At 39.1% G+C, this 18,667-nt stretch overlaps 1 protein-coding gene across 1 annotated transcript; it reads right to left on the bottom strand.

Annotated features, from left to right (window-relative positions):
* Positions 1-4,024: 4,024 nt before the first annotated feature.
* LOC135477561 (male-specific lethal 1-like 1) lies at positions 4,025-17,777 on the bottom strand. The gene is made up of 8 exons (XM_064757705.1): positions 17,192-17,777; positions 13,059-13,201; positions 12,288-12,649; positions 11,035-11,096; positions 10,435-10,502; positions 9,289-9,422; positions 6,079-6,151; positions 4,025-4,721 (listed from the first exon to the last, which is right to left on the bottom strand). The coding sequence occupies exons 1-8, from the start codon at positions 17,684-17,686 to the stop codon at positions 4,625-4,627; spliced, it is 1,434 nt and encodes a 477-aa protein (XP_064613775.1). The 5' UTR covers positions 17,687-17,777; the 3' UTR covers positions 4,025-4,624.
* Between the last annotated feature and the right edge of the window lie 890 nt (positions 17,778-18,667).

The raw sequence follows: 18,667 nt of genomic DNA, 5'->3' as shown, positions 1-18,667 counted from the left end.
CTTTACCATTCAGTTTAGTTACCAGTGATAAAACCTATGTTCATAATTTATGAAAAACAATAATTCATCTAAAAATATGGCTTGCACAAGGTGCTGTACATTTAAATGAAAAGAATTCATAGTACAGGTTGTCAGGTTTCAAGTATTAAACTCTGACGGACACTGGTCCTAATCACCAGTGACATGGCTGTAGTTTATTTAAACCTTTGTTTTAGGTAGCTTGTTAGTACAGCTGTACTGAAATCAGATCAGGGCGCTTGCTGGCTCATTCGGATTTAAGAGCATCATGCTCACTGCTGCTCATGGGCACCTGACCCGTGAAGTAGCTATCCTGGGCCCAGATGTTCAAAACTGTCTTAAAGACTTACAACCAGTTTTGATTTATTTATTTGATTGATGTTTCGCAGTAGTCAAGAATATTTCGCTTAGACAACGGCAGCCAGCATTATGGTGGGTGGAAACTGGGCAGAGCCCAGGGGAAACCTACGACCATCCGCAGGTTGCTGCGAGACCAATAAAGGTATATTAAATCTGCTGCTGTTTCAGTTTGATATATGTACAACTGTGTTGCATGGTTGACGAGTTTCGTTAAAATCGTAAATATATAATATGATTTAGTACAGGCATTGGCACCGTCCTGTAAGTGATACATTCTTGAGTACGTCCTAAAACAACAAACAAATAATAAATACATAAATACCGTTATTAGCTAGCACACTTTGAACAATCTGGCCCAGAACCGTACACTGGCTGGTTTGGGTGCATCTTTATTTTCACTCACTTTCTGTACTATGTGCTCGTTATTTATGGGCGGTAATCTAGAATTATTCACTTGTATGATGAAAGTAAGATTTTTGGGTGCAGGAAACTGGAGTGCCCGGGTTAACCATTATGTGTGGCATGTTGCTTTCCACCTGCCACATACAGATATTCATTTTGGTGGAAGATGCGGGTAGCAACTGCAAACGGTCACATGAGCATTGTCGACTGTTTGATGTCACCAAAACCCACAAGCAGTCAGAGAGGGGCTTCCGCTTTAGGACAGGATCATTTTCACTTTTTCAGCCCAGGCATCAATGTCCAGGAAAAGGTAAAGTAATCTAACAAAATGTTAGGGGTCATTTCTTAAAAAGTACTCCACATACTGATCTCCGGTTTTGCAGAGCGTATGTAGAGCATATTAACCCAATAGTGATGTATCGTTGGCTGGCTACGTACATATTAATTACTATGAATTACAACATTCACAACACTTTGTTGTGTCAAAATAGTAGGTGTGGTATCTTTAACACTACCTTATGCACTGACCCCAATAACACCAGGGGGGGAATGATCTCTTTCTGATGCTGTGTGTGCATATTAATTACTGTAAATCACCAAATCCATGACTTATGTATTAAACTGAAGCTTTACATTTACATACATAAGTCTCCTACAGGCCAGTCCAGTGTAATCTGGCACCAACCTGCAGATCATTATCTTGTATCCGAATGAAACAAGCCACCTTACAAATCTGGAATAATGTATTAGCTCATCTGATATTGCGAGTTTTACTTTTATCATTTATCATTCTTACTTTTAACATTTTCAGTCCAGGCAAAGAATAGCAGTGTTACAATGTACATACCGGTGTGCAATGCACTACTCCTCAACCAACCCCCGTCACACAGTAGACCTTGAAGACTCGATAAAAGTATGTATACGTATCTTTGGATTTTACTTTGTACTACTTTCAAAGCACAATTATACTTTTCAGTCGTATAACAAGGAGTTGTCATTACGCGTGTGTACATGTACATATACTGTGTCCTCTCGGGGCAGGGCGAGTCCATGCCGCCACAGCCCACTGAAGCATCATGCTGAAAACACCAGACAGGACACCTCACCTAGTCACACACGTACACCGGTCAAACCTGTTCTGTTTCCTTGCTCTTTTACAAGTACCATTTTCAAAGTCTCTAGTATGACCTGTCATAGGTTTGATTCAGGGGTCCCCAGACTTTGAGGCGGATGCTCTAACCATTAGGCCACCGAAGCAGTCGTACGTTGTAATATTCATTCCAAAGTCAAGATTTATAGTTCCTTGCTCTTTTACAAGTACCATTTTCGAAGTCTCTAGTATGACCTGTCATAGGTTTGATTCAGGGGTCCCCAGACTTTGAGGCGGATGCTCTAACCATTAGGCCACCGAAGCAGTCGTACGTTGTAATATTCATTCCAAAGTCAAGATTTATAGTTCGACTCCTTTATTGTATTGAACTTTAACCAAAGATTTTTTTTTTTTCTAAAATAAATTTTATTTTACTGCCCAAAACAAAACTAAGTTGTACAAACTAACAAGAAAACCAGTTTCACCTGTACATTCAATATATACACGTACATGTACACACAAAGTCGACAGGTAATATCTGTTCCCAGTACACGTTACTTACAGTAGAGTCCGGTTGCACCTCTCTAACATGTTCATAATACTACCCATGCATCAATGTGAACTTCTTTGAGTTCCACGATTTATGCACGGTGTAGGAAAGTTCTGCTATGTTCAAAGTGATTTTATTTATTTAATTATTTGCTTGGTGTTTTACACTGCACCTTCTCAGGAATATTTCACTTACACAACGGCGGCAAGCATTTTTGTGGGCCGAGTGATTCGAGAGCAGAAATTAACTGTTATACAGTTGGGCTGTTGTCATCGAGATAATTTATTTAACAGGAGAGATGTTATTATTTTGCATTATGTCCAGAATATACAAAAACACAGATTAACAATAGATACACAAAATAGCTTTGAAGACAATTACATATTGCCTAGTTTCCACAGACACCAAAAGGATAAGTTTCACAATGGCAGTCTTGAAAACCCACCAAAATCTGTCCTGTCATTTTTTACATGTATTTTCAGACCTTAGGAGTTTAAATTGGAAAGACTAATCTTGTTCAACATACGCTACTTAATAAGACATACCAATACTAAATCTGGCAGTGCCATACTTACATACATTGTGTCATTTCAGATATGTCAACCTGAAGTTCAGTAAAACTATCCCCTGAAACTGAAGTTTTAGATTAACAAGGATGCTATCTCTGCAAAACAGTGAAATTATTGAAATTCTGACACATTTTTGATTCTGCAATTCTGACAAGCTTTAGCTGAGTGTTCTAGATGATGACACAGAATTCTTTTTATCTCCTCCATTACAATCAGCTGATCATGAGAAGAGGAGGATGTAAAGTTATATATACAAAGATATTAAGAATATAGACATCCAAAGATGAGTGGAACAGGGAATGAGACTAACATTTTCTAATAACATTAAACATAAATACACATCCAATAAACTGTGGTTGTCGCTGAATTAAAAATATTGCCTGACCCATACAAACTTTAAAAGATTCATTCGCTTTAACAGAGTTCAAAGACTTAAAAATCTGATAACCTTATAACAGATAAGAATATATTACGACATGGATGACACACCCACCCACACATGGTGAAAACCTGATGACAACTAACTGCACAGTTACCTCCCCTTGTCAGAAAACATCGACAACTTCTCGTACATCTACAATGTGCCTCACAAATATATCCAAAAAATGACCTTTTTCATAGAATTAACTGTTACCTTTTCAAACTTTGCAAAATGAACAGTTTTCATCATGTACTCGCTGACAGAGTTTATACAGAGTTCAATTAAAAATAGCAAAATCTCGTCACGTCTCAGTTTAAATATTGGGAGCATGGTGGAAACGAGGGGACAAGTAGGAATGACTTGATGCTTCCAGTAATAGAAACACCATACATCTGTGAACAAAAAGCTTAACAATGGTTAAGATCATGATCATGTTAAACAAGGCCATCATAGGCGGAGTTTGTTGCCACGACAACAAAAACAGACATATTACTGGCATGGTTGTTACTTGTAACTTCACTGACGACAATGGCGCCTAGGTCAGTCTACTAACAAAGTTCAGAGTTGCTCTTTTGAATCAGAACATAGTATCAACTTAGAGAGTTGGTGATCTTTGAGGTTAGCATTATTTGTCCATAAACAGTACTGTAACAACAATGCTCCCATCAAGATATTCCCTGACATTAAAACAATGATCATCCAATAAGAAGGATAGTGTTTCTGAAGTCAGTCATTTGCACAATAACCCTGCAAGTATTTGCTTGGTGCAATGTCCTATTTCAAAATTTTCTTTGATAATTACATGTAGTAATGGCTCATGTTACATACTAGAAATCAGATCAAATGTGACAGGCAGATTGAAGAAGCCGTCTTCTTAAAGTTGCTAAACTTCCTCACTTAAGTAAAAGACCAAAGAACGTCTGTGATAAGGTTTGTCTTCTCAGATACAGAGTGAGTTCATGGGTGAATCTGTTTCGATTCACAGCTCAATATTCCATTCAGATTCACTTAATTTCAAGAGTAAACACCATCACTTGTGCCTCCAGTTTCAACAGCAGTATCACTGAGAACTTTCCACTTAGCTTTGGCCTCTTACTGCATCTTATTCTTACACAATGGTGTTTCAGTGTTTGCTTCACTCCCTTGCTCTACTGGCATGCAGTACTTTTGTCTTGTGTTCCTTCGACTTCTTCATTTGCGCAGTACTTCCAGTTTTACTTTCGTCTCATGTTCCAACGGGTGGACTTGGGAGTGTTTTTTTCTGCTGCTCGAGGTTTTTTGATCTGGTGCTCCCAGGGAAGATCAAATTCACTGCAAAAGACAGATTAACCATTAAAAATTACAAACATAATTATGTGAAAACATATCATGCTTTTAGTGTGAAATACATACATTTGTAAAGGTGAGAACGCATCTAAGCGTTGGTATTTTCTTGCTTTCCTTGTTGGCTATTTAAAGAACAACAAACACAAAGAACAAGCCAAAATTTAAAGCTAAAGAAAACACTGCAATAAAGTATATACCAGCCAATTTAAACACAGTCAAGGAAAATTGTTCGATTTATTTTCCTGTGAATTTTTCCACACAAATAAAATGGTTTTAAAACGTCAGATTCAAGGTGGTTTGTAGTGACCCAGAGGGTATCAGTGACATCACATCCATGTCTTTCGCTTGAAATAGTTATTATACGTACATTCATTTTGAATGATGAAACCAAGCAGGCTATGTGGCCTAACTGACAAAAACCTCATGTGACATCACTGGTCTCAGTATGGTCAGAAAATGCCACTGTAGAATCTAAAGTTTCAAAAGCATTTTACTTTCGTAAATTGAACTACATGCCATTTTATGGACAGTGATGGTCTTTCAACTGGCATATATTTCACATTAGTATTTTCTTTGCCTTTATGGTGGACTAACACGGTCAAAAATTGGAGGTTAGTGCGTTAGAATGAGTGAATCAGACCTATAGTGAAAAAACAGCATTAATTCTGTCATGAGCAGTTTACCACATTCTGAATACATAACAGCAAATAAGGCATGCTATGTACATATCTTTAGGGCTTCACTTTCTGCTTGGATGGGGTGGAAAGAAGTCACATTCAACTTCATATTTTTATTACAGACGAGTAACGTGCACATGTGTAGTTTTATATCATTTAAGTTATGAACGTGGAATCCCCAATATCTATATACTGTACTTTTATTTCATTGAAACCTTGCCCTATTTCTTAAAAAATTTGGGACACCTGGTCTGCTCATTTTAGCCAATATATATGTAATTTTAGCAGGAATATTGAGTTTCTCTTTTCACACATGGTTAGACCATCTAATGAACAACATATTTATATCTTTACTTTTCTGAAAGGTTGATAAAGAAATGTAATACTCTTTGTGGTATATATGTATGTAGGTTTGGGGTTTTATGGGGTACTTTCAAACTGTTCAGTTATGTGACCAGGGTGAGTCTGAAGGTGTCTACTACTTTGTGATTTCTACAGATCTGTAATAGATATTTGGTAACATTATTACATAATAAAATGAAATCTGCCAAATTTGAACAGGGGTTAACAAATTAATTAAATGCACATGTGTATTGATTGATGTCACCATATTTTGGGGAGAAATCTTTTTCTAAAGATGTTCAGTATTCTAAAAAACATCTTACCTGGGTTTGATGAAAGGAATGGGGCAGCCAAATGCTGATACAGGTATCTTATCACAAACTTCAATATGAGTAACTGAAAAACACAAAAATCAAACAAGCATTTGTATTGAAATCTGCAACAAATTGCATGGCAAATATCTGTTTCCTTTTTTTTACCTCTAAAGATATTTTGAAGTGACCTCAAAAGCACAAAGAAAGTTGACTTATCTTGCCAATATTTCAACATGTACACAAAAAAACTTTAATCAAAATTCTATCCATGACTATTGGATATCTCCTTCACTCATTTTTTTTGGCAGGATACTCATGCTTACCATCCTATAAAGTCTAAAATTGGCCAGAATTTTCCCCAGGTGAAGCACTGCTTCTAATACAGAACTAAGGGTTACATGTCCAGGTGACACCAGCACTGAGGCCAGATCCCCCACACAGCTTATTGCTCAATTAACAAATCTTAGAAACTGAATATTCTATCTTAGAGGGGTAGAAAGTGGCAGTGTAGTTGTCTTTAGTTCGGTCAGGGTCCACAAACTGCTCCCAACCTATTGATCTGGCTGTATGATACTAAAGGACCTAGCAAACTGAACTTACTATCTTCTATAGATGGGAAGAAAGTGATGGTGTGGTTGTCTTTAGGTCGATAAGGACCCACAAACTGCTCCCAACCTACTACACTGATCTGGCTGTACGATACTAAGGGACCTAGCAAACTGAACTTACTATCTTCTATAGATGGGAAGAAAGTGATGGTGTGGTTGTCTTTAGGTCGATAAGGACCCACAAACTGCTTCCAACCTATTGATCTGGCTGTACGATACTAAAGGACCTAGCAAACTGAACTTACTATCTTCTATAGATGGGAAGAAAGTGATGGTGTGGTTGTCTTTAGGTCGATAAGGACCCACAAACTGCTTCCAACCTATTGATCTGGCTGTATGATACTAAAGGACCTAGCAAACTGAACTTACTATCTTCTATAGATGGGAAGAAAGTGATGGTGTGGTTGTCTTTAGGTCGATAAGGACCCACAAACTGCTTCCAACCTTTTGATCTGGTTGTATGATACTAAAGGACCTAGCAAACTGAACTTACTATCTTCTATAGATGGGAAGAAAGTGATGGTGTGGTTGTCTTTAGGTCGATAAGGACCCACAAACTGCTTCCAACCTATTAATCTGGCTGTATGATACTAAAGGACCTAGCAAACTGAACTTACTATCTTCTATAGATGGGAAGAAAGTGATGGTGTGGTTGTCTTTAGGTCGATAAGGACCCACAAGCTGCTTCCAACCTATTGATCTGGCTGTATGATACTAAAGGACCTAGCAAACTGAACTTACTATCTTCTATAGATGGGAAGAAAGTGATGGTGTGGTTGTCTTTAGGTCGATAAGGACCCACAAACTGCTTCCAACCTATTAATCTGGCTGTATGATACTAAAGGACCTAGCAAACTGAACTTACTATCTTCTATAGATGGGAAGAAAGTGATGGTGTGGTTGTCTTTAGGTCGATAAGGACCCACAAGCTGCTTCCAACCTATTGATCTGGCTGTATGATACTAAAGGACCTAGCAAACTGAACTTACTATCTTCTATAGATGGGAAGAAAGTGATGGTGTGGTTGTCTTTAGGTCGATAAGGACCCACAAACTGCTTCCAACCTATTGATCTGGTTGTATGATACTAAAGGACATAGCAAACTGAACTTACTATCTTCTATAGATGGGAAGAAAGTGATGGTGTGGTTGTCTTTAGGTCGATAAGGACCCACAAACTGCTTCCAACCTATTGATCTGGTTGTATGATACTAAAGGACCTAGCAAACTGAACTTACTATCTTCTATAGATGGGAAGAAAGTGATGGTGTGGTTGTCTTTAGGTCGATAAGGACCCACAAACTGCTTCCAACCTATTAATCTGGCTGTATGATACTAAAGGACCTAGCAAACTGAGCTTACTATCTTCTATAGATGGGAAGAAAGTGATGGTGTGGTTGTCTTTAGGTCGATAAGGACCCACAAACTGCTTCCAACCTATTGATCTGGCTGTATGATACTAAAGGACATAGCAAACTGAACTTACTATCTTCTATAGATGGGAAGAAAGTGATGGTGTGGTTGTCTTTAGGTCGATAAGGACCCACAAACTGCTTCCAACCTATTGATCTGGCTGTATGATACTAAAGGACCTAGCAAACTGAACTTACTATCTTCTATAGATGGGAAGATAGTGATGGTGTGGTTGTCTTTAGGTCGATAAGGACCCACAAACTGCTCCCAACCTACTACACTGATCTGGCTGTATGATACTAAAGGACCTAGCAAACTGAACTTACTATCTTCTATAGATGGGAAGAAAGTGATGGTGTGGTTGTCTTTAGGTCGATAAGGACCCACAAGCTGCTTCCAACCTATTGATCTGGCTGTATGATACTAAAGGACCTAGCAAACTGAACTTGCTATCTTCTATAGATGGGAAGAAAGTGATGGTGTGGTTGTCTTTAGGTCGATAAGGACCCACAAACTGCTCCCAACCTACTGATCTGGCTGTATGATACTAAAGGACCTAGCAAACTGAGCTTACTATCTTCTATAGATGGGAAGAAAGTGATGGTGTGGTTGTCTTTAGGTCGATAAGGACCCACAAACTGCTCCCAACCTACTGATCTGGCTGTATGATACTAAAGGACCTAGCAAACTGAGCTTACTATCTTCTATAGATGGGAAGAGAGTGATGGTGTGGTTGTCTTTAGGTCGATAAGGACCCACAAACTGCTTCCAACCTATTGATCTGGCTGTATGATACTAAAGGACCTAGCAAACTGAACTTACTATCTTCTATAGATGGGAAGAAAGTGATGGTGTGGTTGTCTTTAGGTCGATAAGGACCCACAAACTGCTCCCAACCTATTGATCTGGCTGTATGATACTAAAGGACCTAGCAAACTGAGCTTACTATCTTCTATAGATGGGAAGAAAGTGATGGTGTGGTTGTCTTTAGGTCGATAAGGACCCACAAACTGCTTCCAACCTATTGATCTGGCTGTATGATACTAAAGGACCTAGCAAACTGAACTTACTATCTGCTATAGATGGGAAGAAAGTGATGGTGTGGTTGTCTTTAGGTCGATAAGGACCCACAAACTGCTCCCAACCTACTACACTGATCTGGCTGTATGATACTAAAGGACCTAGCAAACTGAACTTACTATCTTCTATAGATGGGAAGAAAGTGATGGTGTGGTTGTCTTTAGGTCGATAAGGACCCACAAACTCTGGAATCTTTTCCTTCTCTTTCAAATGTTCGTACATTCTCTGTTCTCGTAACCGTTGAAGGTCCCACCTTAAAATGCAAGAGCACAATATTTTCATATTATTTATTTATTTGATTGGTGTTTTACGCCATACTCGAGAATATTTCACTTATATGGTGGCTGCCAGCATTAAGGTGGGAGGAAACCGGGGAGAGAGGGGAAACCCACGACCATCCGCAGGTTGCTGGCAGACCCTCCCACTTACGGCCGGAGAGGAAGCCAGCACAAGTGACCACACTGCACAATATTTTGAAAGGTAATGAGTATATCTAAAAATCAAGACAAGAGTAATATCAGCTTCATCTTTGTTCAAACCGAAAACAATCTAGTAATTTATGCTGGGATAACTCATAATTGGAGTTCTTGAACTGTTATTTATGATGGTGCATTTAGTCGCAATAACATATTTTAGCATTTTTGCCCTACTGCAAATGAATTCTTGTCACTGAGGTTCAAATGTAGATGTGGGAAAGATGGTTGTCTGGTTTATCGGGTAAGGGAAGAGACACAGAGCCCATAATCTACAGGGACACAGGCGATTACCACAATGCTTCATCTCCAGGGACTTATTACAGCCTAAACTCTACATCACAAAAATTACCGAGACAAACCCAGCCTTATTTTCTCAAATGTTTGCTGTGCTCAACTTGAGGCCAACCATTTATATTTTTTTTTTTTTAGCACGTGGAGTAAATATAGATCTGCATGTATGTATAATGTCACAATATATGAACATTAGATTCATTTTTTTTATTTGATTAGCATTACACATACGGAGGGAGAGGAAGACGGCATGAGCTGTACTTACACGCTGATCATATTGTTAACAAGCTTCTGGGTCACTGCAACGCGCTGGCACAATGGACATTAGACCTCATCACCAAACAGAAGGTAAAGAATAATGCCATATGTGTGTGTCGCTAAGCTTCACGTTTATGATCCCAGAGACCAGGAATGATATGAAATGTGGATAGAGAAGCCTGAACAACAGATATCAAAGGGTACTACTCCAGGGAGTGGCTCTCCTTGCTGGCTACATACCGTTTTCTTCTCTTTTCTTCGTACTCAGGCTTCTGATGTCGTTTTGTGAACACCTCATCTTCTAAATTCTAAATTAAAATAAGAAAATGCAAAATGACTGATAAAGTTTTAAAAAATAAGAAAACTGCCATAAAAATACATTTACAGCTTTTAAACAACTACTAACATGTTTTACTGCATTCAATATGATACTATGTTTTGTATGATACTACAGTTATCATCCAGAAACTAAGAGTGACACAAGAGTTGGATTGGTTGGTGAACTTCAACAACATTTCATGGTGGCAGTCGGTTCCACGAGTTGAGGAATAAGACTTCCTGGTGTAAACCACCGCCCTCTGGCAAGTTAATGACAAACTTTTTACTCACAGACCTAAAAGCTATCAGATAGCATCACTCTGAGTTGCATTTTGTAATACGTCTGGGCACAGTGGCTTTTGAAGTTTTGAAACAGAACCTTCAACTTGTTTTCCACATATGGCCCTGCACATGCAACAGATTCATCTCTTATCAGACATATCATATCTTTGTACTCAATCAAATAACATCAAAGTACATGTTGCCCTCTATTTACATGTAATCAGAAGGGAGACAACTCACCTCTGTGCCCTCCAATGTGTAACAATTTGGTACAGTTCTGTAACGCCATGTTGGGATCTCAACTGAAATCAAATCAGTATATCATATTAAACCTACATACAGATGTCTCTTATTGAGAAGGATACAATCAAATAGTCAAACCTGTACCTACGCCCACCGGTAAACAGCATCCATCTGCCGTCAACGGCCACTCTCTCCTGCGACCAAACAATTTTCCATGTTAAACGACCTGTAACATTCGGGCACCTGTCCAACGGCCAATATATTTTGCGACCAAATTCTATATCTACCTGTCCTGAGCAGCCGAGACTTTCAACAGTAATGATGATTGCCGCATTGGACATTCAAAAATTTCAAAATGACAACCACAGGCTTCGGAAGTTTTTGTAGTCATTAAAAGTTACAACCTGCCACGTTGTGATGACCAATGAAGTTTGATCATTAATGGTGAACTGAGGTTATTATTTCACTACAACTGTTATATTTCTATAAAATGTATGTAGCAGAACAGATTAGTGTTTTAACAATTATTTATAAGTTTACTATGTACATGTGTAGATTTCCTGAAACTTAATTCAGTTGTGATTTGGCTTGGTCATCACAGCCTGTCATATGCGGCCACTTTTCAAGTCTCCCTTCACTGGCCGCATAGAACAGGTTTGACTGTATGCTAAATTAAAGGTAGCTACAAACAGATCATAAAGGCTTTACTTTGGTTGTTTGTCATCTATTGACAGGGTGATTCGACAGAAATTACAAACTGTTATGTTTATAGTATAAACTGATGCAATACTTTCTTTCCTTTCTCTCCAAACCTACATGTAAAAATCAATACATATCACTCTGTATAAACTGTAGCGCCACTCCAGGAAACAATGCTTAAGCGATACAAAATACAGTTGTAAACAACAATATGTAAGAACACATTACTTTATGAACTTTACAAGTGGGCATAAATGGGCAATGTTTCAGCCTCATCATGGCGACAAATGGTAAAAACAGCTATAGGTGCCTGACACTTTCCAAAACACAATTTTGGAGATAATGGTAGATCCCCAATACTCCCCAGTTATCTAATATTATAGCAAGGTTACTTGGGTGAAGTAACTATTGGCCACTATTATACCACTACAGGTCTTCCCATTTCCTTGATAGAGGTGTTTTATAAATCTTAGAAAACCACCGAAATGGAAACAAAACTTTAAACTTGAGGAAGCGTTGTCTTGATGAGGCTAACAGCTAATCACACCCACCTTCTGCCTGGCGTTTCCCTGCTGTGTCTGCTCTCAGACGTTCGTGTATCGCCTCGTCCCCGTCTTCAAACGGCGGCACATAGTGCACGATCTGAGACAGTTTATCAGTACGAATAATCGTGTGTTCATCGTGAATCTTTTCACGTTTCTGGAGGAATCGTTTTCGGGCTAAACTTTCCGGAGTTTCCTCCTCCTCTTCCAGGTTAACTTTTCTCCGCGACCCGCGTTTGTAATAATATGGCCTGTCTGCCCCACTGGCCTGAGACTTTGCTCCTTTGGCCGCTGATGACACTCGTCTCTGTTGTTTCCCCACATCCCCAGCAAATTTTTTACTCAAACTCTGTGGCTCAAGGCTGGATTTCCTGAAATGTACAGGATTTTCAAAAAAATTTCATTTACACATATTGTTTGAATGATCACCAGCATGTACATGTTACCAAAACCCAATATTTTTACTAAAAAAGACAAAAAAAGAGAGATTGAAGAAAGAAAAACACTATAATTTCAAAACAAAACCATTATTATGGCATCTAAACTTTCTCTTTTCTTTTTGTGACTGACAGCGAATAATATTTAACAACATAATTGCTTTGGAATTGCCTAATATAACAAATGTCTATCAAAACTTTGGATCCTTTCATTTAGCACATCCTCTAGTCTCCCACTGATCACCCCACAACAACGAACAATACATGTATGTCAGGCCAACATCCACACTGTTGTCTATAGGCAAGAAGTATTTCTGTGAAAATTCCCCGTGTTACAACTAACCTTTTCTGCGATCTCTCTAGTGTGTGCACGGCTGCGGGAGACTCCGAAGTGGAAGTGCGTGCCTGTTGGGCAGCCCCGAGAACATCCTCTTTATGTTTCAGAATAGCCATCCTTCTCTCCATGCGCTCTAGTCGACATTTCAGCTGAAAACCCAAAACGTGAGAAATTTCACTTTATAGACAAAAAAAGTAATTTCTTGTTACATGTACATGACACAATATAAAACAAGTCTGTACATACACGTAGCAGGTTAAGTTGATGTTTACAGAGGACAGTAATCTGTAGAACCCTAAAAAAAAAAAAAAAAACATTTTTAGGAATAAATTAACATCCTAAAACCTCACTTTTTAGTGCTGAAACTTTTATTTTTCTAGACAGACATCCCCTACCTTCCAGACAAACTTCAAAACACCTTTACATAGGTCAACCAAATTCCTAGAATAAGGCAAATTCAGTGATTTAGTCTAAGATGAAGTTTCTCGCATTTCTAGGTTCAAGAATAGATGCCTCTCATAAACTCACACCAATGACCATGTACTACTAGTACAATGCTGTACTTAAATGATAGAAAATGGTGCAAGATGATTGCATCAGAAAGAGCCAACATACATGTAGATCAGGGGTAATTAGGAAATGTTGCACAGTTACACAGACGACAGCAGAGCGAGTTCTCACAATATGAGTCTATACATGTCTATTACATATGCATAATCAGCCCAGTAATTTGAACTACATGTACACTGTACATGTATACTCATTATACATGTTCACGGGTTCTTATATGTTACCACTAATAATTTCTCTTTTTCATTTCAAATTTTACAGAATGATCCAAATTGACTCACTGCTGATTTGGAATAAATTATAAATTGAACATACCATGCTCAACAAAATATCACATGAATAAAGCCTTGATAGTTGTCAACAACTTTGTTAGATTTCAAATGGTTGAATTTTTGCAGTGTACAGACACATGCACTCTTCTTAATGTATACATGTACATGCACGTACATGCCAGATTAATAAAATAAATCATTCAAACATAATTTATTTATTTGATTGGTGTTTTACTCCGTAATCAATAATATTTCACTAATACGAAGGCGGCCAGCATTATGGTGCGCTGCCATCCGCTGGTTGCTGGTAGACCTTCCCACGTATGGCCGGAGAGAAAGCCAGCATGAGCTGGACTTTAACTCACAGCGACCGCATTGGTGAGAGGCTCCTGGGTCATTACGCTGCCCTAGCGCGCTAACCAACTGAGCCATGGAGGCCCCCATTCAAACATAAAGCAAACAACATTTAAGAACACATGTAAATGTGCACCCTTACCTGTAACTTGGAGAAAAAATAAACTTTCCATATACATGTAAATCATTATAAACTCTCCATTAATCTACATTTTAAGACAATGTACACACTCGCTTTTGAGAAGACTTGACAATTTCCAACATCACCTGTTACCATAATATTCGTTTATACGTTAAACCGAACGGTTACATATTTATAACAGGATGATTTACCATCACAAAATGTGAAGCTGCTGTACACAAGAGGTCACGCAATAGGGAAGGCTCACTGTCGTTGTTGGTGTAAACACGCATACTACTTATGCAATGGACAGATTCACTCTCTACATTACTTGCTAACAGAAAGTTCCACCTGGTCAACCAAGACCACCTCAGCCAGGTGAGTCTAAGATACAGATGAAATCTTACTTTTACATTTATTTATAGCCCTTACTCGGTCCTGAATGAGTCCATACTTGTTTAAGCAGCAGGGGTGACTCTTAAACACTGGCTAATCCAGGTGATTACCTTATGATGTCAGCCTACCAACTGTGGACAAAACTACACTAATACATGTGCAGGCAAATGTATGTCTCACCTGTATAGCCCCATCCCACCCCCACTGTGACCCCTAACCCCACTATGACCACACCCTCCCCACCCCACACAGCCTCTCCTACCCTACCCCACACCTCTTTACCTGTCCCTGTTTTATCAATAGGGCAGAGACTGAACACACGGCGACTACTTTCAGTGCTTTGACAAATCTTCACTGGCCATAATACATGCAAATACAGCCAGGAAAAGAGGAATAGGTAACATGTAACTATTGAAATTCTCGCATGCCTTCATACCCTACATTTATTGTTTTATTAGCATGTTGGACAGTAAGTAAGTATTGAAATGGAAATCTTTATTTCCTTACTAAAGCCCTAGATCTCTGGATGCCAGGTTCTGAACAAATGTCTATTTTCCGTTATGGTCATAATTCAACAACCCAATTAAACTACTGTAAATTTCAGAACCTGACCACATGTACATTCTCCTTTGCTCAACTGAATTTTTGTTCTACAAACATGTAGACAATTTGGAGCTTCATAAATTCATGTAATTATGAACGAGTTATCAAACCCCACCTGTCCAAAACACGACTTATATACTGACGAGATCATCAAACATTCCGGAATGGTAAGACAACTTTTAAACAACTGTCTGTTCAGACATTACATGTATGTAAATGCACTCATTTATCAGGGAATGTAACAGATTCAAACAACCTCAGTCTAACTGATCTAACCCTACTGACCAGCTGTCAACACGATTGTAAATATTGTGCAGCTGCTGATTCCAATGCAATGTTCACAAAACAAATTTCTGCATGCTGTGCACTTCTCTTTCACATCTCTGCCAAAGACAGCATTCAATTGTCTGAATCAAAATTATCATGTGACAATATCCAATAATCTGCTCAAAAAGAAAAAAAAAAATAAAATAAGGCAGAAGTGACCTTTGACTGTCCCCTGTTTCATGATTAATATCTATTTTCTATATATATACACATAGCACAAATTAATTGCTAATTTCAGCATGGTGTAATTTGCATAATTTGCATAATTTATGCTTGAAATGAAAATGAAATAAATTTTCACCTGATGTTCACAGCTTCATGACTATTCATGAAATAATTTATACTGGCAAGGACTATAAGGTTAGAAGTTAAGTTTCAAGTGCTATGAACGTGCTTAATAAAAAATGCAAGCCCACAATGCCTGACTGTCTCAGCAAATCACACAAGATTAAAATTTTTGCTTTCTAGAGAGCTTATCACCTTATGCTACAAACAATATTTAACTCAGGCAATGACAAATCTAGTATTTATTCTAAAACACTGTCTATAGCGGGTTCTACATACCTCTACAAGATCTTAACTTAGAATTCTGAAACCCATCACCATACTTGCTGGATTTGCAAAAACACAGGGACAAAAATGTGGCATTTTCATTTCAAATCAATTTTGCATAGGCCTATAAACTACGAAGTCAATGCCGGTAGTAGAGATCTCAATGCAAACGTCTTCAACAAAAACGTTTCATAGTTTTTACTAGTCGTCATGGTTGTGCAAATTGCTTTCTTTTTAAGTTCTAGCCCTACATCAATGACAGATTGCACAATGCATGGAAATGAAGAGATCGAGTAATTTGTCAGTTGGAAATGATATCCAGAGTCAGCGAGCCGGCAAGACGCGGCCATGATTGACAACAATCTTCACCACCACTAATTCAATCTGGTCTGGCGACCCCATCAACGAAACTCACCTCATTCTGCCAGTTTGCATGTGCCGGGGGAAATCGAAATGAATACGGCATAAGCACCTTAGTCATCCTGTTCCAAAATTTTGAGAAAAGGAAGCCCAAAACCATGCTAACATATTATTTCTACAGGCTGTTTAACCTGCCTGGAGTCGGCTGGCCGCTTAACAAAGAACAGCTTCCGTTCGTGACGAGAACACGCCGTTAGGTCACATGATCGATCATGTGACATTTCAAAATACATAGGTTTCGTTCGCCATGCAAGTAAATAGTCACACATACGGAAACAACCGAAGTTCTATTTATAGATTGCCTGCAAACTGATTAAAGGTGTTTTCTCTAATGCACTGGACGATGTCTGGTATTAGAATTGGAGAGGGAACTAAGAAGAGGCAGAAAGTAATCGATTGGACCCGAAATCAAAAGGTGTCAGTCTTATCGAACTTAGTATAAAAGAAAATTGAAAAGGCTCACATCACAAAGGACAATGAAGATTTATTTAGTCTACGATATCGATACAATTCAACAAACTTACCGCTTCTTTGTCTCCTCTGAGATTGACGATTTCCTTGTCTTTGGTCGTGATGAGTTCTTGTTGATGCTGGATCAAATCTAAATGCAGCATTAACAATCCTTCCAGTTGTTTAGATGAAGAGGAAGCCGACGAGGACGAAATCGCTTTGCCTGACTTCGGCGCGGACGACTTCACCTCGATCAGCTTGTCGTTTGATTTCGTGGACTTGTCTTTCGCCGGAGGTCCATTCGGTCGACCCGGTTCGTTTTCCTCGTCCTCTTCTTTGGCGCTTGAGTTGGCCAGGGCAGCTGCCGCGGCCTGCTTGAGCTCGTTTTGCCGAGCTAATTTCAAACTCTCCTGAATTGCCAGATTCAAGTCGGGATCGCACTCTCCATTTTCCAACACCGCACAGGCTGAGGCCGTCTTCGCCAAACGACGGCGCTGAAGCGGCTGCCTGCTCTCAGCCCGAAGTCGGGATTCCATCAACAATTCTGATTTCATGTTTACTGTCGTCATGAGGCCATGTAATGATCAGTCGGGGCAGAACAAACCCCCAGCGGAACCGCCAGAATAAATAAACGACGAAGATTTTGACGGAATATGTAAATGAGGTTGTTACCGGTAGTTGAAATGTTTCTACCTCCACACGCAGAAGATTAATGGTCGTGTCGGTGTCATGTCTAAGGTTACGTCTTGTTATTTTTATTAACTTGCACATACGACCACTCATGTACCACCCTTTAAAGCGATATATATCCTGTTGATGGCATCACGATGGCACCGCTCTTCACCCATGTAAGCCTTTGAAAGGCACCGTATGTTCAACTTGAAACGTGCATGTACCATATTACCGGCCTCGATATCTAGACCCATTGTAAGCCCCTATGCAGCACACGCTGAGACTATATACGCACATAAGTCTTTCAAATGTTCACAGCCACAGTTTTAAGTTTCAATTAACTCACCCGGTATAGAATCACGGCCAGAAGAAAATAAGCACCAGCTTCTGAGATTTCACGTACTACATCTAATTCTGTTCTCATTGCTGGCAAACGCGAATGTATGGGCCTACATGTACACGTACATGTACAGAGTTATACATGGAGTTATTTAGATTTAAAGGCCGCCAATCGGCGATTCAAGTTCAACCAGCTCTGAACGAGGCCTAGATGTATGTTGGCAGCTGTCAACCCAGACAGGACCAAAGAAGCGAGAATCCCAAACAGCTGGGGTACAGGGAATGCAGAGCCCAGGTCGTGTCTAAGAACACATTCTTGGTGGGGGGTTTAGGGAGCGAATCCCCCAGGAGAAAGTATTCTTGTTTATGTTTAACTCATCCATTTTTGGATGATTTTGTTGTCAAGTTTACACATATTCGTCATTATACCAGATGAAAATATCATATAACAATATTGCGGGGAACATTGACTGTGAGAGTGTGATTTTTCTTTGAAAGACATGGGATTCACGTCGAAGAGAGTTGAGAGTTAACAGGTG

The sequence above is a fragment of the Liolophura sinensis genome, chromosome 11 (genome assembly GCF_032854445.1).
Source record: "Liolophura sinensis isolate JHLJ2023 chromosome 11, CUHK_Ljap_v2, whole genome shotgun sequence".
In the NCBI taxonomy this organism is placed as follows: domain Eukaryota; kingdom Metazoa; phylum Mollusca; class Polyplacophora; order Chitonida; family Chitonidae; genus Liolophura; species Liolophura sinensis.
Note: the sequence above shows the minus strand (reverse complement) of the source record. Positions and strands in the feature narration are given on the sequence as shown.

Bases quoted from the DNA above. Each gene is read 5' to 3' on its own strand.
- LOC135477561 (XM_064757705.1), bottom strand. From the start codon at position 17,686: ATGACGACAGTAAACATGAAATCAGAATTGTTGATGGAATCCCGACTT. The intron at 11,097-12,287 runs GTGGGTGTGATT...ATTTGATTTCAG, and splicing joins AGGGAAACGCCAGGCAGAAG to TTGAGATCCCAACATGGCGT. The intron at 9,423-10,434 runs GTATGTAGCCAG...TTGCATTTTAAG, and splicing joins GAAGAAAAGAGAAGAAAACG to GTGGGACCTTCAACGGTTAC.